This window comes from Bidens hawaiensis, unplaced genomic scaffold (assembly GCF_021521415.1).
Source record: "Bidens hawaiensis isolate Kalapana, Puna unplaced genomic scaffold, B.hawaiensis_p1.1 tig00002123_1, whole genome shotgun sequence".
Classification (NCBI taxonomy): domain Eukaryota; kingdom Viridiplantae; phylum Streptophyta; class Magnoliopsida; order Asterales; family Asteraceae; genus Bidens; species Bidens hawaiensis.
In genome coordinates this window covers 2077528-2096479 of record NW_027491112.1, presented here as the reverse complement: position 1 = coordinate 2096479, position 18952 = coordinate 2077528, and the positions used below count along the sequence as shown (strand labels likewise).

At 41.2% G+C, this 18952-nt stretch overlaps 1 protein-coding gene across 2 annotated transcripts; it reads right to left on the bottom strand.

The window, feature by feature from the left end:
• Positions 1 to 11879: 11879 nt before the first annotated feature.
• Positions 11880 to 13839, bottom strand: LOC143607195 (uncharacterized). 2 transcript variants are annotated; one of them, XM_077082736.1, is made up of 3 exons: positions 13375 to 13839; positions 12349 to 13341; positions 11881 to 12183 (listed from the first exon to the last, which is right to left on the bottom strand). In XM_077082736.1, exons 1-3 carry the CDS (start codon positions 13753 to 13755, stop codon positions 11950 to 11952), a joined length of 1608 nt encoding a protein of 535 aa, XP_076938851.1. In that variant the 5' UTR covers positions 13756 to 13839; the 3' UTR covers positions 11881 to 11949. The 2 variants fall into 2 exon arrangements, with proteins under 2 accessions (XP_076938847.1, XP_076938851.1); XM_077082732.1 differs by having other exon boundaries at positions 11880 to 12183; positions 12349 to 13839.
• Between the last annotated feature and the right edge of the window lie 5113 nt (positions 13840 to 18952).

Here is an 18952-nt window from a genome sequence, read left to right as displayed (position 1 = left end):
ATTGTCTAATTAAATAGCTCAACGATTACATATCATAGCCTTACTTGTATTATGTAACATAATTACAATTAGCTTTGATAAGTCATCATCATAGCTTTTTATCATCCAAAAAAGTTAGGGTTCATGCATATAATCAAAGGAAAAATTCCCTAAATAACCCAAATAAAGAGAGAGAAAAATAAAAAGATTCAAAAAGTTCCAAGTTTCCCAATATAACCCAAATAATTTGTACTGAGCCGACACATAGAAAATATAACCGACGAGATTTAAGAACCATTTAAAAGTTGACACGTGGCAAGATTCTGACAAGTCCGACCATATTTTTGAAAATCTTGGGGGTTCCGTCCAAATTTTTTCTTTAAATCTTTTTGTAAAAAACAGTCTGTTCAGACGGTTTTTTTATGTTTCTTATCTGGTCCGTTCATATTTTGATTATCCCTTTCTTCTTCTTCTTCTTCTTCTTCTTCTTCTTCTTCTTCTTCTTCATCATGTCACACCCGGCCCTGAGCGGCGGAAACAGCCGGGCGCACGCGAGTGGGGATTGATAATTAAGCACGTGCCATTGCAAACATTCAAAGATTTTCATTGCGCATGAAATGTTTAATACAAATACATTACATTGTTTAAAAATTACATAAAAAAAACATCCAAGTATAAAAACTGTTGAAGATTTCCATGCCATATCCCCTTGCGCGGCGGGAACAACCACGCGCATCGAAGGGATAGAACTAAAATCTTCCAAAAAGCTAGTTTTAGATGTTCAGCGTGAGGTGCTCTAAGTGTGACTCCATGCGCTACCTAGTTATCTCCTGAAAGACACGTGAAAACATTTGAATCAGTATAAACTGAGTGAGTTCACAAGTTTTAGTAACTTGATAAATCGTATTGCATCATAATCTTGATACAAATCATTCTGAAACATAATTCTGATAGCATCATTAAAACACATGCTTGGTAAAACATGGTTCTATCAACATATTCTGATAAAATCGTTCCGCGGGTTACGCGCGAACATTTCTGGGAACTGTGCTCGTCTATGCAAAGTGGCGCTGCCACTACGAGCTAAAATAAGTAATACCGTCCCGCGGGTTACGCGCGAACGTTTCTGGGAACTGTGCTCGTCTATGCAAAGTGGCGCTGCCACTACGAGCTAAAATAAGTAATACCGTCCCGCGGGTTACGCGCGAACGTTTCAGGAAAATGTGCTCGTCCATGCAAAGTGGCGCTGCCACTACGAGCTAATCAATAATTCCGTCCCGCGGGTTACGCGCGGACGTTGTGCCGGAAAACAAGGCGCTCGTCCATGCAAAGAGGCGCGACCCCTACGAGCGGGCTCAAACCCATAGTACTGCCCCATGACCATACTAGGCACTCGTCCATGCAAAGAGGTGCGACCCCTACGAGTGGGTGGATCAAACCAGCAGTCCCTACCCTTAGAGTTCCAATGGTAAAGTGATCACTTACTCGAGTTCTAGCGCACATACATCGAAAACCTTAGATAGCCGTTCGCATTGCTCATCATGAAATATAATTTAAACACATAATCGCTTGCATAGCTTGTAAGTATACCATGATAAAACATTATTTAAGTACGTGTCCCTCGCCCCGAAAACAGTTTAAAAAAAAAACAGTGAAAACAGCGAGAATAGGGGCTGTGAGACTCACCTGTGGTTCTTGTTAAGGGATTAATCGAGATTCGGGTTTTCTTGGTGTTGGCCTCGGAATCGAAGGTCTAGAATACGATTAAATAACAAGAAGTATATATATTAAGATCAAGAAATGGGAGAATATAAGGGTTGGAAAGTAGATCTCAAGGTTATATTCTCGGCTTACCTAGTAACAGGATCGGAAATGAAAACAACGGATGCTTGGGAGAGGATTAGCGCAAGTTTGCAGTTCTTTGAAGTGTGTTTTGGGTGATAATTTAGGTTACATATTTATAGGCAAACTCAAGGGAACACAATCCCTTGCTTTAGGGGATTGTAATCTTTTCATATCTAGGGGTAATGATGATAAAGTATGGAAATTATTATTATTTATTTAAAAGTGGAGTAGTGGATAAAAGATTTTGATTTTTGATTTGGTCAGGACATGCAGGTCTGGGGTTGGTGAGAATAGGGTGGCTGACAGTTGACTTTTCGTGTTACAGTGTGCTTTTTCAGGTACTTTTGTCCGTGTACAGTAAAAAGTGGAAAATCTCTGAAACACGCTACTGTTTCCTTTTGGGCGGGAGTAATCTCCTTACGTCTGGAGAATAGACTAAGTGTTCTGCGCGTATTACTTTGTGCGCATAGCTTTCTGCGTGAAGGACATTTCTTTGCTGCGGGTAGGTGCGTAACCTTCTCGTAGTTAGGGACATTGAGTTTCATTTGTAGATTCTCCAGGTGGCCTTGGTATTTCAACATAGTGATCAGTCATGTTGAAGTCAATTCCATCTTGGAGCTTCAGACAAACTAGCTCTCAATGTTCCCGCCATGCGGGGAGGTTAGTTCCCTTCCGCACGCGCACAAACGATTTAGGATGCACCCGCCTTAGCATCATGCGGGATGGTCAACCCATTAGACAACATAACGTTAAGGTACATGAAAACATAAAGCCAAAACATTCGTGTATGGCGCATATAACATATGCCCACGCTGGTTCTTAACATGGCGTGCTCGCGCAGGGCGCACATAACAAATGCACGCGCTGATTCTTAACATGGCGCGCTCGCGCAGGGCGCACATAACAAATTCACGCGCTGACTAACATGGCGCGCTCGCGCAGGGCGCACATAACATAATTACCTAATATTTAGGTTGATTACTTGGTTTAAGGGATTGGGAATTTACCGGGTGTCACATTCTCCCCCTGTTAAGCGAATTTCGTCCCGAAATTTAGGAGACGTTGCTGGCAGAAGCCATGCTCTGAAAGAGGTGTGGGTATTTCATGCGCATCAGGTCTTCTCTTTCCCAAGTGAATTCAGGCCCACGCCTCGAGTTCCATTGAACCTTTACTAACTTGATTCTGCTTCTGCGCAACTTTTGTTCTTTCCAATCGGTTACGGCTATAGGCTCTTCTACGAAGTGCAGTTGTTTGTCGATGTGAATCTCTTCCAACGGTAAAATCAACGTTTCATCAGATAAACACTTTTTGAGGTTGGACACATGAAACGTATCATGAACTCCACTGAGTTCGGCGGGTAAACGGAGTTTATAAGCAACCGGACCGATCCTTTCCAGGATCTCAAATGGTCCGATGAAGCGCGGATTCAACTTTCCTCGCTCGCCGAAACGGGGGACTCCTTTCCATGGAGAGACTTTCAAAAGTACTTTATCCCCTACTTGAAATTCCAATGGTTTCCTTCGCACATCTGCGTAGCTCTTCTATCTATCGCGCGCTGTCTTAAGGCGATCCCTTATCTGAAAAATCTTGTCTGTTGTTTCTTGGATCAATTCTGGCCCAGTCATTTGCTTGTCACCCACTTCAGCCCAGCACAGTGGGGATCTACACTTGCGCCCATACAAAGCTTCGAACGGCGCAGCCTTGATACTTGTGTGATAACTGTTGTTGTAAGAAAATTCAACCAATGGGAGATGAGTATCCCAGCTACCACCGAAATCGATTGCGCACGCGCGCAGCATATTTTCCAATGTCTGGATTGTTCGCTCGCTTTGTCCATCTGTTTGAGGATGATAAGCTGTACTCATATCAAGGCGAGTACCTAGAGCTCCTTGTAACGATCTCCAAAATCTTGAGGTGAACCGACTATCTCTATCAGAAATGATGGACACTGGGACCCCATGTTTTGAAACTACTTCTCGAATATACAATCGGGCTAACTTTTCCATCTTATCGGTTTCCTTGATCGGCAGGAAGTGCGCTGACTTAGTTAGCCGATCTACAATAACCCAGATCGTGTCATAACCCCCAGGTGTCCTTGGCAGTTTGGTGATGAAGTCCATAGAGATTTGTTCCCACTTCCACATGGGAATTTCTGGCTGCTGAAGTAACCCCGACGGCTTCTGATATTCAGCCTTTACTTTTGAACACGTCAGGCACTTACTGACATACGTCGCGATGGCGCCTTTAAGATTGGGCCACCAATACAGCGCTTTAACATCTTGGTACATCTTGTCTGCGCCAGGATGTACGGAATACCGCGTCTTGTGAGCCTCGTTTAATACTCGCTCCCGCAATCCTCCCTTGAGAGGGACCCATATGCGGTTAGCGAAATATAGATTGCCGTTCTTAAGTTCCAAATTCTTAATCATACCCCCAAGGGATTCGTTTTTAGCAAACTCTGGTTTCAAAGCTTCTTGCTGAGCGTCTCGGATGCTGGTAAAGAGATCTACGCGAATGGTCAGCCTTAGAGCCTTGACTCGTAGTGTTTTTATTCGCTCATTCCTACTTAGCGCGTCTGCTACCACATTCGCCTTTCCAGGGTGGTACTTAATTTCACAATCATAATCATTCAACAACTCCACCCATCTTCGTTGCCTCATGTTTAAATCCTTTTGATCAAATATATGTTGAAGGCTCTTGTGATCCGTAAAGATTACACACTTTGTACCATAGAGGTAATGGCGCCAAATCTTTAGCGCGAAGACAACCGCTCCAAGTTCCAGATCATGCGTTGTGTAGTTCTTTTCATTGGTCTTGAGTTGGCGCGAGGCATACGCTATGACTTTGTCTCGCTGCATAAGGACACATCCGAGTCCCTGATGTGAAGCGTCGCAGTAAACGACGATGTCATCCGTCCCCTCGGGCAGAGACAAAATTGGCGCACTACATAACTTCTGTTTCAACTTTTGAAACGCTGCTTCTTGATTTTCGCCCCAAACAAACTTCTTGTCTTTCTGAGTTAGCGCGGTCAGAGGTAGAGCTATCTTGGAGAAGTTCTCAATGAAGCGTCGATAGTAGCCAGCTAGTCCTAGGAATTGCCTCACCTCAGTTGGGGTTTTTGGCGCTTCCCAGTTTTCGATGGCCTTGACTTTGGAAGGATCAACGTGTATTCCTTTCTCGTTTACAACGTGACCGAGAAGGTGAACTTTTCTAAGCCAAAACTCGCACTTGGAAAACTTCGCATACAACTTTTCTTTCCTCAACAATTCCAAAATCAATTTCAGGTGTTGCTGATGCTCGGCCTTGGTCCGAGAATAAATCAGAATATCATCTATAAATACAATCACAAACTTGTCCAAGTATGGTTTGCACACGCGGTTCATCAGATCCATGAATACAGCCGGCGCATTAGTTAGCCCGAAAGGCATCACTAAGAACTCATAATGGCCGTATCTAGTTCGGAAGGCTGTTTTCGGCACATCTTCCTCATGGACCCTAAGTTGGTGGTATCCTGACCGTAGATCTATCTTCGAATAATAACTGGATCCCTGCAACTGGTCAAATAAGTCGTCAATCCTCGGTAAGGGGTACCGATTCTTGACTGTCAGCTTGTTCAGCTCCCTATAGTCAATACACATCCGGAACGAACCATCCTTCTTCTTAACAAACAGTACTGGAGCTCCCCACGGTGAAAAGCTTGGGCGTATGAAACCCTTATCCAATAGTTCCTGTAACTGATTGGATAGCTCTTGCATCTCAGATGGAGCTAGTCGATAAGGCGCTCGAGCTACTGGCGCAGCTCCTGGGACCAAATCAATACGAAACTCGACTTGTCGCGGCGGCGGTAATCCGGGCAAATCTTCAGGAAAAACTTCTGGAAATTCGCGCACTACTGGTAAGTCTTCAATTCTTCGCTCATCTCCTTTCTTCTCTACGACATGCGCCAGGAAGGCGTAGCACCCTTTCCTTAGGCACTTACGCGCCTTTAGGCACGAAATTAGTTTCGTCGCAACTCCCCTTCTTTCCCCTTGAATCACCAAGGTTTCTCCGTTCAACAGTGGGATCCGAACCTGCTTCTCATGGCAAATAACTTCCGCGTGGTTCTCGACTAACCAATCCATACCTATCACAATGTCAAAACTTCCCAATTCTATTGGCAACAAGTTAATATTGAACCCGTGACCTCCCATGACTATTACACATTGTTCAGTTCTTTCGTTCGCGCATAACTGCCTACCATTGGCTAGTTCTATAGTATAAGGTGTGTCTAGCCTACTGGTCGCTAAGACTAGGGAGTCTTTAAACTCAGCGGATATAAAACTTAGGTCAGCGCCAGTATCAAATAAGACAGATGCAAAATGTCCGTTAAGCAAAAACGTACCGGTTACCACATTCGGCTCTTCTTTAGCTTCGCCTGCGCCGATCACAAAAGCTCTCCCGCGAGCTTGGTTTCCCTTTTGCGGGCAATCCCGACTAAAATGCCCTGGCTTCCCGCATGCGTAGCAGTTGTCGCTCGCTCCAGCTTCTCTGACACGGCAATTCATCGTCTTGTGCCCTGGTCTGCCACATTTGGCACATTCGATTCTTGCGCATTCACCCTCGTGGTGATACTTGCATTTGTTGCACCATGGGCGAGGCCCGCTGTATCCTTTCCTTGATGGCTCCGCGGCTTGGATCGCGTAAGCCCTTACGCTCTCCTGCTTCTTGAACGGTGGTTGCTTGGAGTCGGACCCTCGGTGGTGAGAGTTCCACTTCCTCTTGGGATCAGAGGTTCGCTGCTCGATTCCGCGCGTAGTTAACATACCCGCACGGACCGTATCCCTTGTAAGGGTGATGGCCCGCGCTACCGCCTCATCAAAGGTTGGAGGCGCTGCGGCGTTGAGCGGAACCCTAACAACAGGAGGTAACCCAAAGATATACCTCTCGATCTTCTTTTCCTCCGTGTTTGCCATGTCTGGCACCAACTGGCAAAGCTCGTTGAACCGGTTGTTGTAGGCGTCGATATCCGTTCCTACCATTGTGTGGTTCCAGAACTCCTGTTGTAGGTTCTGAATTTCTGCGCGAGAGCAGAACTTTCTCATCAACATTTCCTTCAGTTCCTCCCAGGTCTTGTGAAGAGCAACTTCTCGCCCCAAGGTTTTCACTTGAAGCTTCCACCAAGACGAAGCTGCTTCTTGGAACATGCAGGTTGCGTAAAGGACCTTCTGGTCCTCACTACATCCGCTAATGGAGAGAACTGTCTCCATCTTGTCAATCCAGTTGTAGAGCCCAATGGCCCCTTCGATACCCTTGAATGGCCAAGGCTTACAGGCCATGAATGTCTTGTAGGAGCATCCTTTGTCCAAGGCTCCTGATTCGGGTTCTGGGGTCTCGTTCTGTCGACCCTGACTAGATTCGGCCTTGCTGGCCTCATGTGTTGCGATCGCTTGCGCGATTATTTCCGCGAGTTCCTCGGGTGTCATGGTAATTCCCTTGGCTTTAGTTGGAGGCATTCTCGCTTTAAAAGAGAATGAAAATATATCAAACTTAGCGCATGTACTCTGAGCACATAATGTTTCTTTATTTACTAGACACTGTGTGACCCGTGTTCCTAAGTGTGTGTATAGTTTCTTTTGAAAATATTTTCTTTGAAAAATATTTCATGCGATTCCCCAACGGTTATAGTCTAGGTTAAAACTTCTTTTCCTAGTTCGCTATAACCAGTGCTCTGATACCAATCTGTCACACCCGGCCCTGAGCGGCGGAAACAGCCGGGCGCGCGCGAGTGGGGATTGATAATTAAGCACGGGCCATTGCAAACATTCAAAGATTTTCATTGCGCATGAAATGTTTAATACAAATACATTACATTGTTTAAAAATTACATAAAAAAAACATCCAAGTATAAAAACTGTTGAAGATTTCCATGCCATATCCCCTTGCGCGGCGGGAACAACCACGCGCATCGAAGGGATAGAACTAAAATCTTCCAAAAAGCTAGTTTTAGATGTTCAGCGTGAGGTGCTCTAAGTGTGACTCCATGCGCTACCTAGTTATCTCCTGAAAGACACGTGAAAACATTTGAATCAGTATAAACTGAGTGAGTTCACAAGTTTTAGTAACTTGATAAATCGTATTGCATCATAATCTTGATACAAATCATTCTGAAACATAATTCTGATAGCATCATTAAAACACATGCTTGGTAAAACATGGTTCTATCAACATATTCTGATAAAATCGTTCCGCGGGTTACGCGCGAACATTTCTGGGAACTGTGCTCGTCTATGCAAAGTGGCGCTGCCACTACGAGCTAAAATAAGTAATACCGTCCCGCGGGTTACGCGCGAACGTTTCTGGGAACTGTGCTCGTCTATGCAAAGTGGCGCTGCCACTACGAGCTAAAATAAGTAATACCGTCCCGCGGGTTACGCGCGAACGTTTCAGGAAAATGTGCTCGTCCATGCAAAGTGGCGCTGCCACTACGAGCTAATCAATAATTCCGTCCCGCGGGTTACGCGCGGACGTTGTGCCGGAAAACAAGGCGCTCGTCCATGCAAAGAGGCGCGACCCCTACGAGCGGGCTCAAACCCATAGTACTGCCCCATGACCATACTAGGCACTCGTCCATGCAAAGAGGTGCGACCCCTACGAGTGGGTGGATCAAACCAGCAGTCCCTACCCTTAGAGTTCCAATGGTAAAGTGATCACTTACTCGAGTTCTAGCGCACATACATCGAAAACCTTAGATAACCGTTCGCATTGCTCATCATGAAATATAATTTAAACACATAATCGCTTGCATAGCTTGTAAGTATACCATGATAAAACATTATTTAAGTACGTGTCCCTCGCCCCGAAAACAATTTAAAAAAAAACAGTGAAAACAGCGAGAATAGGGGCTGTGAGACTCACCTGTGGTTCTTGTTAAGGGATTAATCGAGATTCGGGTTTTCTTGGTGTTGGCCTCGAAATCGAAGGTATAGAATACGATTAAATAACAAGAAGTATATATATTAAGATCAAGAAACGGGAGAATATAAGGGTTGGAAAGTAGATCTCAAGGTTATATTCTCGGCTTACCTAGTAACAGGATCGGAAATGAAAACAACGGATGCTTGGGAGAGGATTAGTGCAAGTTTGCAGTTCTTTGAAGTGTGTTTTGGGTGATAATTTAGGTTACATATTTATAGGCAAACTCAAGGGAACACAATCCCTTGCTTTAGGGGATTGTAATCTTTTCATATCTAGGGGTAATGATGATAAAGTATGGAAATTATTATTATTTATTTAAAAGTGGAGTAGTGGATAAAAGATTTTGATTTTTGATTTGGTCAGGACATGCAGGTCTGGGGTTGGTGAGAATAGGGTGGCTGACAGTTGACTTTTCGTGTTACAGTGTGCTTTTTCAGGTACTTTTGTCCGTGTACAGTAAAAAGTGGAAAATCTCTGAAACACGCTACTGTTTCCTTTTGGGCGGGAGTAATCTCCTTACGTCTGGAGAATAGACTAAGTGTTCTGCGCGTATTACTTTGTGCGCATAGCTTTCTGCGTGAAGGACATTTCTTTGCTGCGGGTAGGTGCGTAACCTTCTCGTAGTTAGGGACATTGAGTTTCATTTGTAGATTCTCCAGGTGGCCTTGGTATTTCAACATAGTGATCAGTCATGTTGAAGTCAATTCCATCTTGGAGCTTCAGACAAACTAGCTCTCAATGTTCCCGCCATGCGGGGAGGTTAGTTCCCTTCCGCACGCGCACAAACGATTTAGGATGCACCCGCCTTAGCATCATGCGGGATGGTCAACCCATTAGACAACATAACGTTAAGGTACATGAAAACATAAAGCCAAAACATTCGTGTATGGCGCATATAACATATGCCCACGCTGGTTCTTAACATGGCGTGCTCGCGCAGGGCGCACATAACAAATGCACGCGCTGATTCTTAACATGGCGCGCTCGCGCAGGGCGCACATAACAAATGCACGCGCTGACTAACATGGCGCGCTCGCGCAGGGCGCACATAACATAATTACCTAATATTTAGGTTGATTACTTGGTTTAAGGGATTGGGAATTTACCGGGTGTCACACATCATCATCATCATCATCCAATAATAAAAATATAAGAGGAGTATGAATTCATTGACGCCGGATCAGAGTGGAAACGTGGGAGTCGGAATGGCGGCTAATCCGTTGCCGTTTCTTACGCCTAGACCGGAACGTAGGCGTCCGGATTCAAGAGGTATAGATTGGAATTCGACTAAAGGCGACAAGGATCGCGGTGAAGCAAATATCCAGGTTCTGATTAGATGCAGATATGTGTTGTTAATTTTAGCTAGGTGTTTGATTTACGTGTGTTGTTTAGGATCCTGCTTGAATAATGGAATTGATTTATAGTAAGGTTTGTGTATTCGTTGAAGAAATTTGTGTGAATTGGCTGCAAACAATAGATTTTGAAGAGCCTTTTTTTTTTCTTTTCAACTGTGAAATCCGTTTTTTTTCTTAAAATCTTTAATTTGATTGATTGATTGAAGAAACCAACATGGTCATTGAAGATGAAGATGATAAAGATGAAGAAGATGAAGGAAGATGTAGATGAAAATGAAGAAGTTAGGGATAATCAAAATATGAACGGACCAGATAAGAAACATAAAAAAACCGTCTGAAGAGACTGTTTTTTATAAAATAATTTAAAGAAAAAATTTGGACGGAACCCCCAAGATTTTCAAAAATATGGTCGGACTTGTCAGAATCTTGCCACGTGTCAGCTTTTAAATGGTTCTTAAATCTCGTCGTTTATATTTTCTATGTGTCGCCTCTGTACAAACTATTTGGGTTATATTGGGAAACTTGAAACTTTTTGGATCTTTTTATTTTTCTCTCTCTTCATTTGAGTTATTTAGGGAATTTTCCCTATAATTAAATTACAATATAACTTTAAATGAGTGATAATGTTGCCCAAAGTTCACTTGCAATGTATTGTGTATGTTAGCTTCACCATCTGCTCTTGCATTTCTGTATTAACTGCATACGACATTATAAAAACCTTGTATTATGTGTGAGATTTAGTTTCCTCATATCGATAATTGCAGCTTCTGCCTGACGCATCAATACCAGCCTTCAAAGTTCAAACTTTGGCCTGTTTATGTAAAAGGAAATTCAAACATCACAATAATTTGACTTTTAGTTCATGTCTTTGAATCTTTCTGTTCTAAAAATTTAGATACCGTACTAATTTAAATCTTTTGTAATCAAATGTGATCATTGATACATTTAACTATTTCTAAGAAAGTATATCATATAATGGACAAAATAGGTGTTCGCAATTCAACTCAGCCCTCCCATTTTGATGTACTATATACGGAGAAAATAATCCGTTTTAACCCAAACTCGCAAAAATGATCCGTTTTAATGCAAACTCGTCACCCATTCATTATTCAACACCTCTAAAGGATGTCCTTAACAATACCAATGTCATATTTGTACCCAAAAAGAAGTTAAAACAAATAATCCGTGTCGTGAAAATGATTCAAATGATCCGTTTTTAACTCAAACTCGTCACCCAACATGGACACATTCCATTTCAACACCTCTAAAGGATGTCGTTAACAAAACCCATGTCATATTTGTAACCAAAAAGTAGTATGTTTGCAAACACAGAGAAACATTAATCTTGTTGGTTTTTTATTTATTTTTTTATTTTTTGTAGTTCCTTGCTAATTTTGAGTCTTGAAAGTAATAGGTAATTTGACCTTAAAAAAGTCAACAAATCTTGTTAATTTTGAGTCTTGTTAATTTTTTTATTTTATTTATCCAATTTTTTTATGAAAGTGAATACTCCATAAACCAGCATAGAGATCCCACAGGTGATTTACACGACCACAAAAACTAATTCACAAAACCCAAACAATAACACACTCCCACCTCACACAACCATAATCACCAGCCACCTTAACGATAATGTATATTATTCTAGAAAGTAATAACATAAGTTTAAATATATTTTATATCAACATATAGAACAAAAGAAACAACTAAGGGACCATGTCCTTACAAAACCCAAAATGCATAACAGAAAACACAAACCACATAACACAACCCACCAACAAAATCCCCAAACCATAAACCAAACATCAAAACCACCCTATTGCCTACGTGTCTCGTCCTCTTCAACTTTTCTTATGTGTGCCTGCCGGAGCACCTCTCCGGACGCACCCAATGGCGTGTCGGAGACGTCCACCACCGCCTTCATCCCCGTCCCTAACCCTCTCTTATCGACTTCCACAGCCGCCACCGTGGCTTTATCAGCGTTGTCTCTCAGGTTCATAGCCTCCATCCGCTTCCTTGCATCCTCTTTTGTTACATCATCAAACATTTCCTAACCAAATAAATCATTCACATTATTTTTATTAATTAATTACTTCAAATATTATTTTTATTACACAAGATGTACATTATGCTACATTATTATATATTTGCTAAGCTAAAAAAAATAAAAATAAACTAAAAGTTTGGTTTTAACTTTTAATCACATCTTACTAACCTTTGTGGACTCACTAGTTTCAGACAACTTCTCCTTAGCCTCCTCTTTCTTTCCGGTTAACAAATCCATGGCTTTTCTCGCAGTATCCGCCGCGGCGTCCTTTAATCCGACCATCTTCCCCACCACCGTATCTTTACCTTCTTTCGCTTTCTCCGTGGTGTAGTCTTTAGTATCCACTGCCTTTTCAGCGGTGTAATCCTTTGCATCGATAGCCTTTTGAGCAGCGTAATTACCATATTCGGATGTCGTATTCACTGTGGCGTCTTTTGCATCTTTTGCCTTGTCCATGGTGTAGTCCTTGGCCGCAGCCGCCTTGTCTACGGTGTAGTCCTTGGCTTCTTTCGCCTTCTCCATTGTGTAGTCCTTTGTGTCGTACGCCTTTTGAGCTGCATAATCTTTGTATTCTCCCATTTTCTGCATTGTTGCGTCTTTTGCTTCTACTGCTTTCTCGGCGGTATAGTCTTTTGCTGCGGCCGCCTTGTCCATTGCTTCTCTTGCCTTCTCTGCGGTGTAGTCCTTCGCGGCAGCCGCCTTGTCAACCGTGTAGTCCTTGGCTGCAGCCGCCTTGTCCATTGTGGTGTTCTTAGCAGCAGCAGCCTTGTCAACCGTGTAATCCTTGGCCGCAGCCGCCTTGTCTATAGTGGTATTTTTGGCAGCTGCCGCCCTGTCCACCGTGTAGTCCTTGGCTGCTGCCGCTTTGTCCATGGCGGTGTTCTTGGCTGCAACCGCCTTATCTGCGGTGTAGTCTTTAGCGGCAGCCGCCTTGTCCATGGTGGTGTCCCTAGCAGCAGCCGCCTTGTCCACCGTGTAGTCCTTCGCAGCAGCCGCCTTGTCCATGGTGGTGTCCTTGGCAGCCGCCGCCTTGTCAGCGGTGTAATCCTTGGCAGCCGCCGCCTTGTCCATGGTGGTATTCTTGGCAGCAGCCGCCTTGTCCATGGTGGTATCCTTGGCAGCAGCCGCCTTGTCCATGGTGGTATCCTTGGCCGCAGCCGCCTTGTCCATGGTGGTGTCCTTAGCAGCAGCCACCTTGTCCACCGTAAAATCCTTAGCTTCTTTCGCCTTCTCCGCCGTCACATCCGCCGCCTCCTTCGTTTTCGCCGCACTATAATCCTTATACTCCCTCCCTTTATCCGCGGCCTCCCGCCCTTTCTCCGCGGTAACATCCGCGGCATCATGCGTCTTCCCAGTAACCGCGTCTTTCGCGTGCCCCAACGTCCCGGTCACCGTATGAATAATACTACTAATAATCCCGGGACGGTTTTCATCATTTATTATCTGCTCACTTGTTTCCACCACCACTTTACCGGTACCGCCTTGCCGATTAATATCCCTAAGCTCGTCCGCAGCCGTCCGAGCTGCCTTCTCCGCAACCTCTTCTTTCCTTCTAATATCCTTATTTGAAGCCATTGTAATTTGATAAAATGTAACACAACAAAATGTGACTGAAATATTTTAAAGAAAGTGTATAATATAATATATTATATGATTGTTTATGTTTAGGATGATAGAATTAAAGGGTGTGACTGAATTTATAGGAATGTGTAGTTTTGTTGAAGGTGTTGTCGCTAAGGAACCGAATAGGTTTCATGGAGGTAAGGTGGTATGGCTGGTTGCCACGTAGCTTTGTGGATGGGCACGTGGACATCATGCAGAATAGTTTGGTGGCAAGTTTACTCTATTGGATAAAGTAAGAAGAGTTATTCGAAACAGATACGTGAACGCTTTTACGTCTCTAGACATTATATGTTCTAGTATACGTGGTTAGCTTGTTATAAAGAAAAAGAATAAAATTGTTTTAGTTAATTAAAGATTTTTGGATTGTTTTAAAACCAAAATACTATCATCAACAATTAATAATTAAGTAGAGGTATATTATCTGCGAGCTACTAGGGTGTTAAAAGTTGTAAGATTTGACGGAAAATGTGTTGCGACAGGATTTATAATCTCGGGCAGGCTCTGAATACGATTTATATTAAAGTGTACATGAAAATAAGCATTTTAAATGTATAAAGCATTGTGTTTTAAAGTAAGTAAAACTAAAATCATCGGAACCAACATTCGTTTTGTTTTCATAAAATTTATTAAAAAGTTGAACTAAAGTTAAATCTATATTGTTAAGGGTAAGGGTAATTCGTAATTAAAAAGTAAAAGAAGTGAATTTAAACAGTAAAAAGACAAATTAAACCGATTGAAATAAGTAATTAGATGGGGCTGTTTACTAACTCAGGACACATGAATGAAAAGGTGGGGCGCTTATCACTTGATCATTGCATGGTTGAAAACCTAATGAATATGTGTTTAGGGACATGTATGTATGTCACATACGGTCACCATTATTGAGAAGTAATATTACAACTGATTATATAATCTTGATCATTAACAAAACCAAATGATTAATTAGTGTTTAAACACATTAACTATATATACAAGAGCATTCATATACATAGAGTGTCTAGTAACATAAAATATTTGATGACAAATTTGATAGGGAAGAATGTGGTGTCATGTGATATTTTGTTAACATTAAGAAACATAATGAGATTATTTGTTTACACTTTTATATATATATATATATATATATATATATATATATATATATATATATATATATATATATATATATGCAACAAACAACATACATTTTGCATGACTCTAAACAAACTTGTAGAGTGCCCGCGTGTTGCGCCAATGGCAGTTTTACAACGTTGAAGTTGTTTATGTTGGTTCGTAAGTCAACTCGTGAGATATTCTATAATAGTACTCTATTTCGTTAGTTTTGTTATTCGTATAATATTTTATAAAACTATATTATATAATTTTTTTTTACTGTTATTATTGTTTCAAGTTAATAGCATCAATATAGTATATGAACTTAGTCAGGAAGGTTTTCACACTTGTGAATTGTGTAGTTCTTATGTTGATGAATTGTGTTAATGAATGATAAGAGAAATTGAGCTATATAAAAGAGCATTAGCATTTGAATAGGGATATTTGCATGATTTTTTAGCTTAAATTTCTCCATGTATTTTGATCCAATTCTCGTTCATTCTGATACAGTCATAACTCATAAAAGTCATATAATGCGTTTGATTAACAATTTTTTATTTGTTATTTTAGGCATTAACACTTCCACAAATTCACAAATGTAAAAAGTATAAGTTTATTAAGTTAGTTAGGTTATAATGGAAAGTTACATGTAAAACAAAAATATTATTATATAAGTATCTTTTTGGACTCTGGAAAAAAAAGTAAAAGTCTATCACATTCAATATATGCTACTTAGAAGGTTTTTAATGTATATGGTTTCTTTGAATTTTTAAATAACCAATTTTCGTGCATACAATCATTGATTATTGAGGGATAAGAAAAATAACAATAAAAATGATTCAAATAAATTAAATATATAAAAACCAAAGGCACAAAACGTATAAAGATGAATGTGTTTACATTTTGATAGACATATGCAGATCATACATTACGTAGCACTTCCCGATAGACAACATTTGAGGTGTATACTCCGTCTCGTCCGAAATCTTTGACACCTTTGTATTTTCCCTTGATATCCCTCTAGAAAACGCCACATAAAGTTGCCCATGTGAAAACACAGATGCTGGTAGATAAACAAAGTCGAACATGTGCCAACGTGTTATCAGGTCGAATCGTTTGACCTTGAGCTTTACTGATGGTCCGGAAAAGCAAAGTCGAACAGGAAACTGTTTTCTTATCAGTTCAAATGGGAACATGTCATCTTCAGAAAGACTTGGGGGGGTTCTCATAAAAAAAATACTCTTTCTCCACTATGTTATCCGACAACTATTTCGGCATCAATAACATTATGGTGGAAACCTTTGCATATCAATCTTGTGTCATTACATAAACCACGTGATGGATCGATATTCCGTATCAATATCATTGGACATCCAATTTTCAACCAAAGTTTATGAGGGCGGAAAACCACTAACATTTAGTGAGTTTAGGAACTCGGTCGGATAAAAGTTGTGGTTATCGTACTCAACTTCGTCAAAACTATAATAAATTTTTTCCTTGCCTTGAAAGTTGTCGATCATTTGATCGTTAACCTCGTCAACACTCTCATTTCTTGTGGATAATATTGCTCTAGATGCTATATAATCCGAAGTACATACACTGTTTGTAAGGCACTGATCCCGGTGCCCTAATTTGGACGTTGGATTTACTCATAAACGCAGTTCTAAATATCAGAGTTAATTAAAAACTTTCGTGGAAATAATAAAACTTAAACCATTCGTTACAAACATCTATATTTTGTCTTTAAAACATAACTTAAATTAAAGAAATAAAACATCATAGCAAAATCCTCATATGCCAGCTTCGCCCAACTCTGCCATGTGTCCTCCTCAAGCTAACTGCCTCATTCTACTCACCTGCGTGCATACTAAAAGTCAGCTACGCTGAGTGAGTTCTAGTTAATACAATCAATATACAATATGTTCTTATATTACATACTTGTCCTTCTTTACTTTCTTTCATACATATGTAAGTATATACTTTCATTCTTACTTTCATACTTCATATTTTATCTTTCTTTACGTACATACTTATACATTTTAAAGAGCCTTTCGCCCTATAACATCACAGATATTATTAGGGTCTGCCACCCTTAAAGCGCCTTTCACCCTATAACCTCACAGATGTTATTAGGGTCTGCCACCCTTCTTCACAGATATTATTAGGGCATGTCACCCTTTACCGTCAATTCCTTCATATCATACTTTCCTTTTTTATTTATATATTTTACGTACTTTCTTTCCTTCTCATATTCTATAACGTACATACTTCATACATACAACATATATATAAATAATCACATCATCAAACTATCTCCTGACAATACATGCAATATCCGAAGATCGTTCATGTACCGTCAAGCATTCTTTTATAACATACACATATATCATAATAGGCATACACTTACCACTTAAGGTAAGTGTATTAACTAATCACATAGAGTATGCACACAGCCCCGAAAACATAACAAGGAATGGGGCTAGAAACTCACCTGAATGCGGTTACGCTCACCGTTTATGGTTATCCATTTCTTGAGCTGAGCACGACTAACTGTATAACAATTACACGTATCAATTTAACTATCACACCCCATATTGTGTTTCTAGTTTAATTATTACCCTCAACGAACGGGGTCCGGGGGCAGCGCCCCCTGGCAGCGGGGTTCTAGGGGCGCTAGCCCCTAGCGGGGTCTAAGGGGCAGAGCCCCTGGCTGGGGTTAAGCTGTCAGGTCAACATGAAAAAATTTTATTTTCATTAACTGTCTTAACACATTTTCCATTAACATTTTAAATTATTTTCTAAGTTGGGCTTATTGATAAGCCTAAGATAGTGGGCCAGTTTGCTTTATATTAGATATGGGCTTAGCCCAACTGTCCATTATGGTATTTGGGCCCAACTGGACTCAGGATCAAATCCAAACAGAGAACAGAGATGGTCGAGAACACTGATCTGACCGAGAACTCAGGTTTGACCGAGATCTCATGTTGACCGAGAACCCCAGTCACCGAGAACCTAGGTCACCGAGAACTCTCGTTGACCGAGATTCCGTATCTGGCCGAGGACATGGGTTGGCCGAGAACCCTCAATCTTGGCCGAGAACACCCAGTTCAGTTCATCATTCCATTTTTATGTTTCTATCTTGCTCAGTTACTGTTCTAAGGTTCAAATCATGAGCTTTTAACCCTTTTTTTTACCATCATTCATAACTGTTTTTCACCCATTACCATCACGGCTTCAAGATCTAAGCCGTTTTAGACATAAAGCTTAAACCTTTATGAGGTTAAAACGTTCTAGGCTAGATATAGGGTTTCCTTTATGAACCGTTTATACCTATGAGTCCATTTCGTCCATTTTAATCATCAAGTTTGTATTTTTATGAAACATCTTGTAAGGCCCCGTACCCGGTAGCCCTACTTTAGCGTCGGATTTACTCATACACAGTTCTTACAATCAGAGTTAATTAAAACTTTCGCGGAAACGTCAACTTAAATAATTCATTACAAAACATTAGATCTTTTCTTTGATACCATAACACAAAACATTATATTTAAAACATCTTTTCTTCCATCTTCAGATGCCAGCCTTTCAATCCATGCCATGTGCCATCCTCATGCTAGTTCTTTGGTCTGATCACCTGCGTGCATACTAAAATTCAGCTACGCTGAGTGAGTTCCGTTATTCAAGCAACTTATCATACAACCACTACATGCATCATATACGTATCCGAAAACACGTAGTCCACTATCTAACCTGCTCACCTTACCACTTAGCCTCTTATTTACACCTACCACTTTGCCACTTTAATAACGTATAACGTTATGCCACTTTAATGACGTAGTCACGTATAGGCTTACCCTACCACGTACTATCGTCATGCCACTAACACTCTTACTAGACTCTTGCCACTTCTAACACACTCTACCTCTACTTGTCTACAACACGCTTCATATCATTTACATAATAAGCAAGTCACATCATAGCATTCATACACACTAATAACCACTTGGCAATCACTATCCTTGGCGATACGTGCCATATCCGAAGATCGTTCACGTAC

Coding starts and splice junctions, on each gene's coding strand:
- LOC143607195 (XM_077082732.1), bottom strand. CDS start 13,755: ATGGCTTCAAATAAGGATATTAGAAGGAAAGAAGAGGTTGCGGAGAAG. Junction 12,184..12,348: donor AAACTAGTGAGTCCACAAAG/GTTAGTAAGATG, acceptor TTATTTGGTTAG/GAAATGTTTGATGATGTAAC.